General features: G+C 38.9%; 1 protein-coding gene across 7 annotated transcripts in view; it reads left to right on the forward strand.

Annotated features, from left to right (window-relative positions):
• BBS9 (Bardet-Biedl syndrome 9) overlaps positions 1-14,443 on the forward strand; it is a 514,065-nt gene that overhangs the window by 2,942 nt on the left and 496,680 nt on the right. For all 7 annotated transcript variants that reach the window (XM_023191692.2, XM_023191694.2, XM_023191691.2 and 4 more), the window contains one exon: positions 13,798-13,920. In XM_023191692.2, the coding sequence (XP_023047460.1) occupies positions 13,809-13,920 (112 nt within the window). In that variant the 5' untranslated portion in view covers positions 13,798-13,808. Of the gene's footprint in view, positions 1-13,797; positions 13,921-14,443 lie in introns of those variants that run through there.

The raw sequence follows: 14,443 nt of genomic DNA on the forward strand, positions 1-14,443 counted from the left end.
ATAATAGTATCTACAATTTACTTTGTAGTTTTGTTATGAAGATTAAAATAGAATGCTTGCAAAGCATTTACAATCCTGACTGGGCTTTAGTAAATGATTAGTAGATACTTTTCTTTAAGGCAATGTCATTAAAAACCTGGTTTCTATTTTACAGTTACTTAAAAGATAAATCAGTGAGCAACTGGAAATCAACACTGAATGAAAAGGGGATAAAATGCAAACCTCGGTTCCTTATTCAAGGCAGTTAACTAAACTGAATTTAAAAAATCAGTGTATACATATTTTATTTTTTGTTATTTAGAACACTTTTTGTTTATTTTTGTAACCCAAAAGCCAGGTTTCATGACTGAAAAATGTTTATTACTATTGGTCCTTACTATCCTTCCTAACCTGTCAGTACCAGACCTCCCGCATCCAACTGCTTATCTTAATATATCAATGTCAAGGCCTATATCTTTCCTAGATTGGAATACAGATGAGCATTTTATTTGTGTCTCAATTTATGGCTAATTTTTCATTTTCTTGATGACTTAGGATGTCTTCCAGGAAAAAGGGCAGAATGTATTTTGCTGACCTTCTAAATTTAATTTGCTATTGCACTTTTTTTTTAATATTTAAAGAAGTTTAAAAAATTTTTGTTTTTTCTGCCATGCTCGGCAAAGACGATGTCTCACTATGTTGCCCAGGCTGGTCTTGAACTCTTCAGCTCAACTGATAAATCAGCCTTGGCCTCCCAAAGTGCTGGGATTACAGGTGCGTGCCACTGCTCCTGGCCTAATGGTAAATGTGGCCAAAATACAGGAGTGTTCTACTTAAAAAAAAAAAGAAACTTCATTTTTGTTTTTGGGGGAATTCGAAGCATAAGCAAAAGCGTAAAGAATAACAAAATGAACCCCCATGTATCCATCACCATTGGTTCTCTTTAAAAAAAATAACAGCTTTGTTGAAATATAATTCAAATACTATACAATTCACCCATTTAATGCATAAAATTCAGTTCCTTTTTTGTATATTCACAGATACATGTAACCATTACCACAGCCAAGTTTGGAATATTTTTATCAACTCAGAAAGAAACCGCACATCCTTTAGCTATAACTCTCCTTCCCACTTCGTTCTCCCCTAACCCGAGACCTAAGCAACTACGAATCTACTTTCTGTCTCTATGAATTTGCCTATCCTAGATATCTTATATAAACAGAATCATATAATAGGTGGCCTTTTGTGACTGGCTTCTTTAACTTAGCATGTTTTTAAGAGCCAGATATGTCTCATTCTAAAACCTATATGCTTTTATTCATTTATGTTGTAACATATATCAGTATTTTGTTCTTTTCTTTTTTATGGCCAAATAATATTCCACTGTATGGATACTACCTTTTGTTTATATATTCATCAGCTGATGGACATTTGGGTTGTTTCCAAATTTTGGCTATTATGAATAATGCTACTATAAACGTTTATGTGTAAGTTTTTTTTGTATGGACATATGTTTTCATTGCTCTTGGATAGATACTTCAGTGTTAAATTGCTGGGTCATATGGTAATTCTGTGTTTAAGTGTTAGAGTAACTTCTAGATTCCTTTCCAAAGTGGTTGCATCATTTTGCATTCCCACTAGCAGTATATGAGGTTCTGATTTCTCCACATCCTCACCAACATTTATTACTATCTGACTTCTTTGATTCTGTCATAGTAGGTGTGAAGTGATATCTCATAGTTTTGATGTGCGTTTCCCTAATGACTAATTATGCTGAGCATTTTTTTTCTTTTTTTGGGAAACAAGAGTTTTGCTCTTGTTGCCCAGGCTGGAGTGTAATGGTGTGGTTTTGGCCTACTGCAGCCTCTGCCTCTTGGGTTCCAGCGATTATCTTGCCTCACCCTCCCAAGTAGTTGGGATTACAGGCACCTGCCACCGTGCTTGGCTATTTTTTTTTTTGTATTTTTAGTAGAGATGGGGTTTCACCATGTTGGCTAGGCTGGTCTCAAACTCCTGGCCTCAGGTGATCGCCTGCCTTGGCCTCCCAAAGTGCTGGGATTACAGGCATGAGCCACTGCACCCGGCCTTGAGCATCTTTTTATGTTCTTATTGGCCATTTGTATATCTTACTTGGAAAAATACCTATTCAGACCCATTGTTCATTTTTAATTGGACTTTTATTATTGAGTTGTATGAGTTCTTGCATATTATCAGATATATGATTTGCAAATATTGTCTCCCATCATTTCATCTTCTTGATGGTGACCTTTGAGACCCAAAAATTTTTAGTTTTGATGAAGTCTAGTTTATTTATTTTGTTTTTTTGAGATAGAGTCTCACTCTGCTACCCAAGCTGAGGTGTGGTGGCATGATTTTAGCTCACAGCAACCTCAACTCCTGCCTCAGCCTCTCAAGTAGCTGGGACTATAGGCACACACAACCATGCCCAGCTAATTTTTTATTTTTTGTTTAGATGGGGTCTCGCTTTGTTGCCCAGGCTCTTCTCAAACTCTCAGGCTTGAGCAGTTTGCTTGCCTCAGCCTCCCAAAGTGTTGGGATTACGGACGTCAGCCAATGCACCTGGATTTATTTGTTTATGTATTTATTTTGAGACAGGATCTTGCTCTGTCATCCAGGCTGGAGTGCAGTGGTGCAATCATGGCTCTCTGTAGCCTCAGCCTCCCAGTGTCAAGCAATTCTCCCACCTCAGCCTCCCCAGTAGCTGGGACTACAGGCACACACCACCACACCTGGCTAATTTTTATATTTTTTGTAGTGATGGGATCAGCACAGGCTGGTGTCAGACTCCTGGCTGAAGCAATCCTCCTGCTTTGGCCTCCCAAAGTATTGGAATTACAGGCATTAGCCACCATGCTTGGCCCTTATTTATTTTTTATTGCTCACATTTCTGGTGTCAAATCTAAGAATCCATTGCCAAATCTGAGGTCATAAAAATTTACTTATATTATCTTCTAAGAGTTTCAAGAGTTTTATAGTTTTATCTGTACATTAGCTTATACTTAGATCTTTGACACATTTTGAGTTAATTTTAAACATATGATTAGAGGTAAGCATCCGATTACATTCTTTTGCATGTGACTATTCGGTCATCTTAGACCCATCTGTTGCAATTACTTGTTGAATGATTTTGACACCTTTGTTGAAAATGGGTTGATCATAGATGTATGGGTTTATTTCAGGACTCTCAGTATTTTCCACTTATCTTTATGTCTATCCTTATGCTTGTGCCATATTGGCTTAATTATTGTTGCTTTAGTAAGTTTTGATATGGGAAAGTGTGAGTTCTCTACCTTTGTTCTTTTTTAATTTTAAGATTGTTTTTGCTATTCTGGGTCCCTGGAAATTCCATACAAATTTTAGAAGAACCTTGTTGATTTCTACGGAGATGTCATCTGGGAATTACATTGGGATAGTTACTGGGATAGGGATTACATTGAATCAGTAGATTGATTTGGGAAGTATTGCCATCCTAACAATATTAAGTCTTCAGATCCATGAACATGGGATGTTTCCATTTATTTAGATCTTCTTTAATTTCTATAATAATGTTTTCATAGTTTTCAGAGCGTAAGTTTTACATTTCTTTTGTTAAATTTATTCCAAAGTATTCTTTTTTTTTTTTTTTTTTTTTTTGAGATGGAGTCTTGCTCTGTTGCCCAGGCTGGAGTGTAGTGGTATGATCATAGCTCACTGTAATCTTGAACTCTTGAGTTGAAGTGATCCTCTTGCCTCAGCCTCCTGTGTAGCTAGTATTACAGGTGCGCACCACCATACCTGGCTAACTTATGTATTTTACTCTTTAGGGTGCTATTGAAAATGTAATTATTTTTTAAATTTCATTTTGGATTGTTCATTGCAAGCATATAGAAATATAACTGATATTCGTATATTTATTTTATATCCTGCAACCTTGCTTAACACATTTAGTAGTTCTAATCTTTTTTTGTGAATTCCTTAGGATTTTCTATATACCAGATTATGTCATCTGTGAGTAAAGATAGTTTTACTTCTTCTTTTCCCATTTGGAAGCCTTTTATTTCCTTTTCTTACCTAATTGCTATAGTTGAGAGCATCCAGTATGATTTTGAATACAAGTGGTAAATGCAGACATCCTTGTCTTACGCCTGATCTTAGGAGGAAACTGTTCAGTTTACACTATTAAGTATGATGTAAGCTGTGGATTTTGCATAGATGCCTTTTATCAGTGTGAGGAACCTTCTATTCCTAGTGTTTTGAGTGTTTTTTATAATGGAAGAGTTGGATTTATGGAGGTGATCAAGTGGCTTTTGATTTAGATTTTATTGATTTTACATTAATTCATTTCTGGATGTTAAGGATGCCTATCTTACATTCTTCAGGTAACTCTATTTAGACATGTTATATAATACTTTTTATATATTGTTGGATTCAGTTAGCTAGTAGTATTTTGTTGAGGATTTTGCATCCATATTCATAAGGGATATTGGTCTGTTGTTTTCTTGTGATGTGTTTGGTTTTGGCTCAGGGTAACTAGATTTATAAAATGAGGTGGGAAGTATTCTCTCCTCTTTTGTTTTTTGGAGTGGTTTTTGAAGAATGGGTATAATTTTGCTTTAATTGTTTAGTAGAGTCCACCAGTGGATCTATCTTGGCCTGGCCTTTTCTTTGTGGATAGTTTTTAAATTACCAATTCAATTTCTTTATTTATTATGGATCTATTTAGATTTTTTATTTCTTCTTGAGTCAGCAGAGGGTCTCCTCTGTTCTTGAGTATACCAGTGGAGTATACTCAAGCCCTCAGCTCCCGTGTGTGTCCCTCCTGTGCTGTCTGCACCCAGAGTCCAGAGGGGACCCAGGTGTTAGGGGACTGGTGTATCAGCACTGCCCCGAGCACACACACACATGGCCGGGTTGCGACAGCACCTGGGCTCGGCTTCAACTTTGGTTGGAAATCGGAGTGGGCTCTGGGAGTTGGGAGAGGCCAGGGAGCAGGAGTGGGCACTTCCAAACTGCAGGGGCAGGGGTGCTTCCCGGACCACCGACAGTGCAGGGATGCCTGGGTCTGGAGCTGTGATTGAGTGGCTGCAGCTGCGCCCAGGAGCGCGGGGCTCCTGCCCCTCCAACTTGGTAGGGGGCGGGGCTCCTGCCTGTTCCCAGCCCCCGCTGGCTTCACAGAGTGGGCAGCCCCTGCTGTGTCTCCCACGCTGCAGCCAGTGTCTTCACAGCGGCTGCCATCACTGCTGCCTAAGTTGTCTTTTGAAATCCACCCATTTTTTTATCAAAGGAAATTAGTGGTATCCCAACTTTGTACTGATGAGAGTTTGGGGTTGCTTAATTTATTCGGGGTTGGCAGTGCTCCTTCTCTGCTTCTGCTTTTGAAACTGGAGAGAGGCACTTTGGAAACAAATGGTGACTATTGATTATCAGCCCAAATTGTTTTTTTCTATTTTTCATTAATTCTTTAAAGATGTAGGTCCTTATTGTTCAATAAATTATTGTCTAGAATGGTGCATGATACTACTTCCGACATTGGGGGAACAAACATACAGATGTTTATGTAATGGAATTTATGAAATTCTCCTATGCATGACCTTATGTTTGCCCTGGCATGAAAGTCTTTGTTGTTGCTCTGAAATATTGTTCTGAAATAATTAAGGTAGCTATGTTCTTGTGAGGAAGAGCCATTTATTGGACGTAGGTTTAAAAATTAGCCATTCCTCTGCAGTCTTTAAAGATTAAAACAAAGCAAACAAACAACAACAAAAAAATCCTTTTATCGACATACTTTTTCAGTTTTTTGATATTAAGTTGCAGATTATTGGCAGCCTAATGAGACAGGGGTCTAGAGACCAGGGAGAGAGTATGCAGAAGCAAGGTCCTGCCATTAGCTGTGTGAGGTATGGAAATCATGTAATTTCTCTGGGCCTCTCCTGTAAAGTGAGAGGACCAGCTGATTGATGGATACTTTACAGCTGTTTTAGGTCTTTGACTTGAAAAATAATTTTTTTTGAGCCCTTAAAAGGTAACTGATGGCAGAGGCCCTCTGAAAAAGAAGGGGAAAACTGGAGCTCTGCTATAAGAAAATATCCACTTAGGCAATCAGGTATCAGTTATATCAGTGCCTCTTCAACCTTAAGGTCCTTGTGATTCACCTGGGGATACGTTTGGGGAGGATGAGATTCAACATTTCTCATAAGTTTTTGAGTGATACAGATGCTGCTGATCCAGTGAGTACACCTGGAGTAGCAAGGAACCAAACTCTGTGAAAGGGAGAATTTCAGGAGCGAACAAAGTGGTGGGTGAATAAGGAAAAATTGATGGAGCAGGAGAAACAATAATGATATATATATTTTTAAGAGACAGGGTCTGACTTTGTTGCCTAGGCTGGAGTGCAGTAGCGCAATCATGGCTCACTGTAGCCTCAGCTCCTGGGCTCAAGTGGGAGACTGGCTAATTTTTTTTTTTTTTTAGGGGGAGAGATGGGGTCTTGCTATGTTGCCCAGACTGATCTCAAACTCCTGGCCTGAACCAATTCTCCTGGCTTGGCCTCTCAAAGTGCTGGCATTACAGACATGAACCACTGTGCCTCGCCAAAAAGGATTTAAATGATGCCTTTGTTATTTTGTCAGTACAAGTAGATTTCTAATTTTCAGTTAGAAGTTAATGAGAAATGAGATTAGGTGTGGTGGCTTATGCCTGTAATCCCAGCATTTTGGGAGGCCGAGGTCAGTGGATCACCTAAGTTCAGGAGTTCAAGACCAGCCTGACCAACACGGAGAAACCCCGTCTCTACTAGAAATACAAAATTAGCTGGGTGTGGTGGTGCATGCCTGTAATACCAGCTATTCAGGAAGCTGAGGCAGGAGAATCACTTGAACCCGGGAGGTGGAGTTTGCGGTGAGCTGAGATCGTGCCATTGCACTCCAACCTGGGCAACAAGAGTGAAACTCCATCTCAAAAACAAAAACAAAAACAAAAAAGTTAATGAGAAATGAATGTCTTCTATAGGCATTCCTATTTGTAGACATTGTTGGAAAGTGAGTTCTTTCATATTGGAGGATTTTTTTGATTCTTTTTTTTTGTCTTTTATCTTTTAACAGCCCACTAGATCATAATATTGGAGGATATTTTTGTATTCATTCTAGCAAGCTGAAAAAATTTATTGACTAGCAGGTTTTTAAGGTCATTTTCATAGGATAGCTACTTTCACTTGATGCAGTATTTGTATTCAAACTCCAGCTTTGTCTCTTGTGGTCACTTATCTAAGGATTTTGACTTTTAAAAAATGTATCATTCATTATCATTGACAGAAAAAACTCTTCTTTCTCCCTTACTTGATTTAGTGTGTTCTCTAGGCAGGAAGATGAAAACCCATGAAGTTTTCTTTTCTGCCTGTGTTAGGCAAAGGTAAGACCCCCCTTGAGTGTTGTATAGTTCTTCCTTTCTTATTTTTTCTCCCTGAGACTTTTGAACCGGCTGATGCAGGAATGAGCAGAGGATCACTTACTCTTTGGTTGGTTACTACTGATTTCTGTCCTTAGCTATGTCTCCAAATGGAGCTTATGCCTCTAAGTCTTCATCCTTTATGGTGTATCAGGAGCACTTGATACAGCAGGTCACTCCCTTATTCTGGATACATTTTTTTTTTCCACTTCCTTCCAGATAACTCACTTCTGGCTTTGTTTTGATCTCAGTGAATGCCCCTTTTAAGCTTCTGGTGGATTCCTCTTCTAATTCTTCTTCTTCTTTTTTTCTTTCTTTTGGAGACGGAGTCTCATTTTGTCGCCCCAGCCGGAGTGCAGTGGCGCGATCTCAGCTCACTGCAAGCTCCGCCTCTCGGGTTCACGCCATTTTCCTGCCTCAGCCTCCCGAGTAACTGGGACTGCAGGCGCCCGCCACCCCGTCCGTCTAATTTTTTGTATTTTTAGTAGAGACGGGGTTTCACCGTGTTAGCCAGGGTGGTCTCTATCTCCTCACCTCGTGATCCACCTGCTTCGGCCTCCCAAAGTGCTGGGATTACAGGCGTGAGCCACCGCGCCCGGTCGGATTCCTCTTCACATCGCCCGGCTAGTTTTTTTTTTTTTTTTTGTATTTTTTTAGTAGAGACGGGGTTTCACCGTGTTAGCCAGGATGGTCTCGATCTCCTGACCTCGTAATCCTCCCGTCTCGGCCTCCCAAAGTGCTGGGATTACAGGCTTGAGCCACCGCGCCCGGCAAAGGTTCCTCTTCTTCTTAACCTCTGTACCACTCCTTTGTCTTCTAAGCTTGTGTCTGGTTTTCTCCAGATTTCTCATCATGCACCTTTCCCTTTCGTGATTATGCTTTTTATCCTTTTATCATAGCCATCCTTCACAGCCATGAAGATGACTGTGCTGTGTCCTGTGAGTCCTCCTAGGAAATCATTGGCATTTCAAGTGTGAATTTGGGTAATATTCTGCTCTGAGCTGCAAGAGAATGATGTATCCTCATTCTCCTAGTCCAGTAGTATGGCATATTACAATTCTCCTAGGTATTTGGCATATATAGTGAGACTATCTGGGATTTATTGAATACTGTTACTTTCCTCTCAAAAATCCAGTGAAAGTATAATACAGATGATGATTATGTTTTTTGAATGCTTGCTCCCAGATTTGAAGTTTAGTGATCTGACAATTTGTATGGTTACATAATGTCATTAGTAAAAACAAATGGTGCAAATATTTTTCAGAAAGTTTCCCACATATTTTGAAACTCATTATAAATTTGTTTACCTGTTAGATATTTGTTCACGACCATCAACTTCCAGTGTTTATCGAATTTCTTTCTTAGCATAAAGAGAGGACTTTGGATGGAGTTTTCGTTCTTTTTTCTCCTGGTATTTGTTTTTTTAAACTAGTCATTTTGAAAGAATTTTAGAGCCACTTAGAAGTTGTAAAAATAATGGTTTCCCAATGAAAAGAGTACAGTGATCAAAACCATCAAATTTGTTTTTGTCGTAGAGACTGGATCTCTGTTTTGTAGGCTGGAGTGCTGTGCCTTGATCAAAGCTCACTGCAGGCTGGCACGATGGCTCACACCTATAATTCCAGCACTTTGGGAGGCTGAGGTGGATGGATGGCTTGAGATCAGGAGTTGGAGACCATCCTGGTCAACATGGGGAAACCCCATCTCTACTAAAATACAAAAATTTGCTGAGCGTGTTGGCAGGTGTCTGTAATCCCAGCTACTTGGGAAGCTGAGGCAGGAGAATTGCCTGAACTTGGGAGGCAGAGGTTGCAGTGAGTGAGATTGTGCCACTACACTCCAGCCTAGGTGTCAGAGCAAGACTCCGTTTCCCACCCCCAAAAAAAGCTCACTGCAACTTCAAACTCCTGGGCTCAGTTGATCCTCTCCTTAGACTCCTGAGAGTAGTTGGGACTATAAGCATGGACCACAAAGCCCATCTAATTTTTTTATTTTTTGTAGAGATAAGGTCTCCCTATGTTGCTTAGGCTAATTATAGATGTTAGCCACTGGGCCCAGCCCACCATTAAATTGACATTAATAGAATACTAAAGTTAAACTGTAGATTTGATTTGGATTTTACCAAATCAAATTTGGATGCACTTTTTTTTTTGTAGATAGTTCTAAGAAATTAATCCCAAAGAAAGTACCTTTTATTATTAGCTCCTTATAGTTACACCCTCCTGTAAGCCTAGCAACCACATGTCTGTTCTACATTACTATGATTTTGTCATTTTGAGAATTGGAAATGTAATTATTTAATATTTTACCTTTTTGGATTTTTTTTTCATTCAGCATAATGTTCTTGAAATCTATCCAAGTTGCATGTGTTAGTTATGTTTTAAATTCTTAAGTTATATTGATATGGTGTGGATGTACCATAGTGTGTTTAACTAGAACATTGAGTTTTTTTCTTTAATATAAGTTTAAAAAATCATAAAAAGGGATCAAAACCAGAGCAACAGCTAACACTTATTGAGTGCTTATTATGTGCCAGCTATTGTACTAAGTGGTCTACTGTATTCCTTTTTGTAAAAAACTAAAACTGTATATTTTTTATTTTTAATTGTGGTAAAATACATGTAACATAAAATTGAACATCTAACCATTTTTAACTATATAGTTCAGTAATGGTATGTAAATTGACATTATTGTACAACCAATCTCCAGAACTCCTCATCTTGCAAAGTCAAAACTATTTACCTATTAACAGTTCTCCTTTCTTCCTAGCCCCTGACAATCATCATTCTTAATGTTTCTGTGACTATTTTAGGTACCTCACATAAGTGGAATCATATGGTATTTGTCTTTTTGTGACTGGTTTATTTTACTTAACGTAATGTCCTCAAGGTTCATCTACATAGCATATGTCAGAATTTCCTTCCTTTTTAAGGCTGCATAATATTGCATTGTATGGGTATACCACATTTTCTTTATCCATTTATCCATTGATGGATGTTTAGGTTGCTTCTACCTCTTGGTTATTATGAATTATGATACAGTAAATCTGTGTGTAAAAATATCTCTCTGAGATTCTGTCTTTAGTTCTTTTGGATATCCACCAAGAAGTGGGATGGCTGGATCAAAACTTATATGTTTAAATTTTTTTTATTTTTTGAGACGGAGTCTCACTCTGTCGCCCAGGCTCTAGTACAGTGGTGTGATCTCGGCTCACTGCAAACTCTGCCTCCCAGGTTCATGCTTTTCTCCTGCCTCAGTCTCCCAAGTAGCTGGGACTACAGGTGCCTGCCACCACACCTGGCACTTTTTGGATTTTTAGTAGAGACAGGGTATCACTGTGTTAGCCAGGATGGTCTCGATCTCCTGACCTTGTGATCCACCTGGCTTGACCTCCCAAAGTGCTGAAATTAAAGGTGTGAGCCACCACGCCTGACCCTATGTTTCATTTTTTGTGGGACCTACCCACTGTTTTTCATGGTAGCTGCACCATTTTATATTCCCACCAACAGTGTACAGAGATTCCAGTTTCTCCATGTCCTTGCCAACACTTGTTATTTTGTGTTTTTTCCTTTTTGCAGTCGTCATTCTTAGGTTGAATATATTTTTGTTTTTTTGATAATGGATGTGAGGTGATGTTGTTTTGATTTGCATATCCCTGATGATTAGTGATTTTGAGCATCTTTTCATATTCTTCCTGGCCATTTGTATATCTTTTTTGTTGTTGTTTGAGACAGAATCTCACTCTGTAACCCAGGCTGGAGTACAGTGGCATGACCTTGGATCACTGCAACCTCTGCCTCCTGGGTTCAAGCAATTCTTTTGCCTCAGCCTCCTGAGTAGCTGGGATTACAGGTGCCCACCACCACACCTGGCTAATTTTTGTATTTTAGTAGAGATGAGGTTTCGCCATGTTGGCCAGGCTGGTCTCGAGAACTTCTGATCCCAAGTGATCCTCCTGTCTCTGCCTCCCAAAGTGCTGGGATTACAAGTGTGAGCTACCACTCCCAGCTCATTTGTGTATCTTCTTTGGAGAAGTGTCTGTTCAGGTTCTTTTGCCTATGTTTTAATGGCCTAGTTTGTTTTTGTTGTTGTTGTTGAGTTGTAGGAGTTCTTTATGTATCCTGGATATTAGTTCCTTATCATATATATGACCTGCACATATTTTTTCCAGTTCTGTAGGAAACTGCATTCTTATTTAATCATCACGACACCACTCTTACCTTTGTTTTGTAAGTGAGAAAGCCAAAGTACAGAGACGTTCATTAACTTTTAGTAACCTTCCACTGGTTGCATGGTTAGTATGTGGTGGAGCAGGAATTCAAACTCACACAGGTTGCCTCCAGAGTCTGTACTTTCCCACCACATTATTTACAGCCAAGTTCTCGGCCAACTTTGTATAAAAACAAATGACCTTGGTTTCAATGATTAGCCCATGTGGAAGGCTTACTTTATGAGGCAGATTGGTCTACATTTTAAAAAAGTAGAGCTGATCCTCATTATTGGGAGACTCTGTATCATTCGTGAATTTGCCTACTTGCTAAAATTTATTTGTAACCCCCAAATCAGTGCTCGCAATGCTTTTGTGGTCATTTGTGGTCAAGTGCAAAGGAGTAAAAACTGAGTCACCTGATGCACATGTTCCCAGCTGATGTTAAATGACTGCTTTCTTGTTTCAGTTCTCATACTATAAGCAAGTGTCCTTTCATGGTCTACAGTATTTAGTGTCATGTTTTCCCCCACATTTTGGTAGGTTGTTTTTGGAGGCAGGTGTGGTGTTTTCACTGTTTAAAATGGCCTGCAAATGTAATACTGAAGTGCTGTCTAATGTTCCTAAATGCAAGAAGGCTGTGATGTATCTTGTGGAGAACAGACAGATGGTCCCTGACTTACAATGGTTTGACTTATGATTTTTCGACTTTAGGATATTGTGGGAGCGATACACATTCAATAGAAACCATACTTCAAATTTTGATTTTTGATCTTTTCCCTGGTATATTAAATGCATTTTTGACTTAAAATATTTTCAATTTATGGTGGTTCTAATGAGATGTAATCCCATTATAAATTGAAAAGCATCTGTATGTGCAATTAGATAAGCTTAGTTCAGACTGAGTTCTAGTGCTGGTGGCCATGATTCCCATAGTAATGAATCATCAATACATATTAAATAAGATATCTTTAAATAGAAACACGCAAAAAACTACATTATGTATTGATTGGTTGAAGAAAATGTTGTTACTAGAAGCTTGCAGGAATCTATCTAACCCTGTGTTTCTCCTCGGAGCAATGGCTCAGTATCTGCTAATTCATTGTTTACGGCGGCCTTATAAAACATAACTTTTGTGAATAAGGAGAATTAACTGCATTTCCTAACTGCCATTTAAATCAGTGTAACATGAAGGAAAGCCTCATTTATGTTAAATAAATGAACTGTTGTAGATTCCCAGGGCATGTGAATCTGTGTTGTAATTCAAAAGGTCCAAGTGCTTTCACATCTGCCATATCAGCAACTCAGTAGTAGGTAGGGCTGGTCTATAGTCATTCTAGATAAGAAATCAAAGTAAGGAGAGGTTATGTGGGTTGCCTGAGGACACACAGATAGTTACTGGTATAAATGGTCCTGCAGCCCAATTTTCCTGCTTCATTTTTGGTGTGAATTTCCCTCTTCTGTTTTGCCTTTCTGTAACTAGCATAGCAAGAGGAAGTGAATGCTTTTTAAGTACCTGTAACCTACCATTTCCAGGGCTAGTCACTGATGGGTTTGATCTCATTCTCTCAGCAACTCTTTGTAATAGGAGATGCAGTTGGCTCTCCATATCCCCGGGTTTCACATCCATGGATTCAACCAACTGCAGGTTGAAACCTATGGATATGGAAGGCTGACTGTACCAGGTCATTATATATACTAAGGCACTTGAGCAACTGGGGATTTTTCATCTGTGGGGTCTTGGAACCAATCTCTCACAGGTACGGAGGGCCAACTATAGTACAGTCTTGCCAATGACTAGACTGAAAGGAAGTTAGGTATTTCACTGAAGACTTATGTGTTAAATAGTGCTGATGGAATTTGAATCTAGATCCTCCAAAGAACATGTTCTTTTGTTATTTTCTGCAGTTCTCTCCTAAATGTTTCGGAAGAGAGAATTAGCACAACATAAATGTGTAATTCTCAGCCCAATTTACTAATGGTGTTGCAAAATATCTGATTAATGCTTCCAGCCATTTGGATTTGTGGTTTCATTTATGTGTACAAAATATTAAAAAGTTAATATAGAAATGTCTTCTCAGATCTGTCCAAGTTTAGTTTGCTATGCCTTAAGACATAATTATTAATTCATAGTGTGAATTCGATTATTATAAATGTTTTCTTTTTAGTGTGAAAGAAAATGTCTTTATTTAAAGCCCGTGACTGGTGGTCTACTATTCTGGGAGATAAAGAAGAATTTGATCAAGGCTGTTTGTGTCTGGCTAATGTTGACAATAGTGGAAATGGACAAGGTAAGCAATTTACAACCATGCATCTTGGATCAAAGCTTTAAAGAGATCAAATAAGGCCGGGCACGGTGGCTCACACCTGTAATCCCAGCACTTTGGGAGGCCAAGGTGGGCAGATCATGAGGTCAGGAGTTTAAAACCAGCCTGGCCAACATGTTGAAACCCTGTCTCTACTAAAAATACAAAAATTAGCTGGGCTTGGTGGCAGGCATCTGTAATCCCAGCTACTTGGGAGGCTGGGGCAGGAGAATCGCTTAAACCCAGAAGGCGGAGGTTGTAGTGAGCTGAGATAGTGCCATTGCACTCCAGCCTGGGTAACACAGCGAGACTCCATCTAAAAAAAAAAAAAAAAAAAAAAAGATCAAATAAAAATGACTTGCTTTTCAAAATATGTACTTTTTAGAACTTAATTGAACTATCTTAATTGTACTTAATTTTGAAGGTTTTTTTTTTTTAATAAGTAATAGGTAACAGACTGTTAACAATAGTTTCTGTTTTGTTTATGTTCTGGTTTGTACTGATTCTG

This window comes from Piliocolobus tephrosceles, chromosome 8 (assembly GCF_002776525.5).
Source record: "Piliocolobus tephrosceles isolate RC106 chromosome 8, ASM277652v3, whole genome shotgun sequence".
Lineage (NCBI taxonomy): Eukaryota > Metazoa > Chordata > Mammalia > Primates > Cercopithecidae > Piliocolobus > Piliocolobus tephrosceles.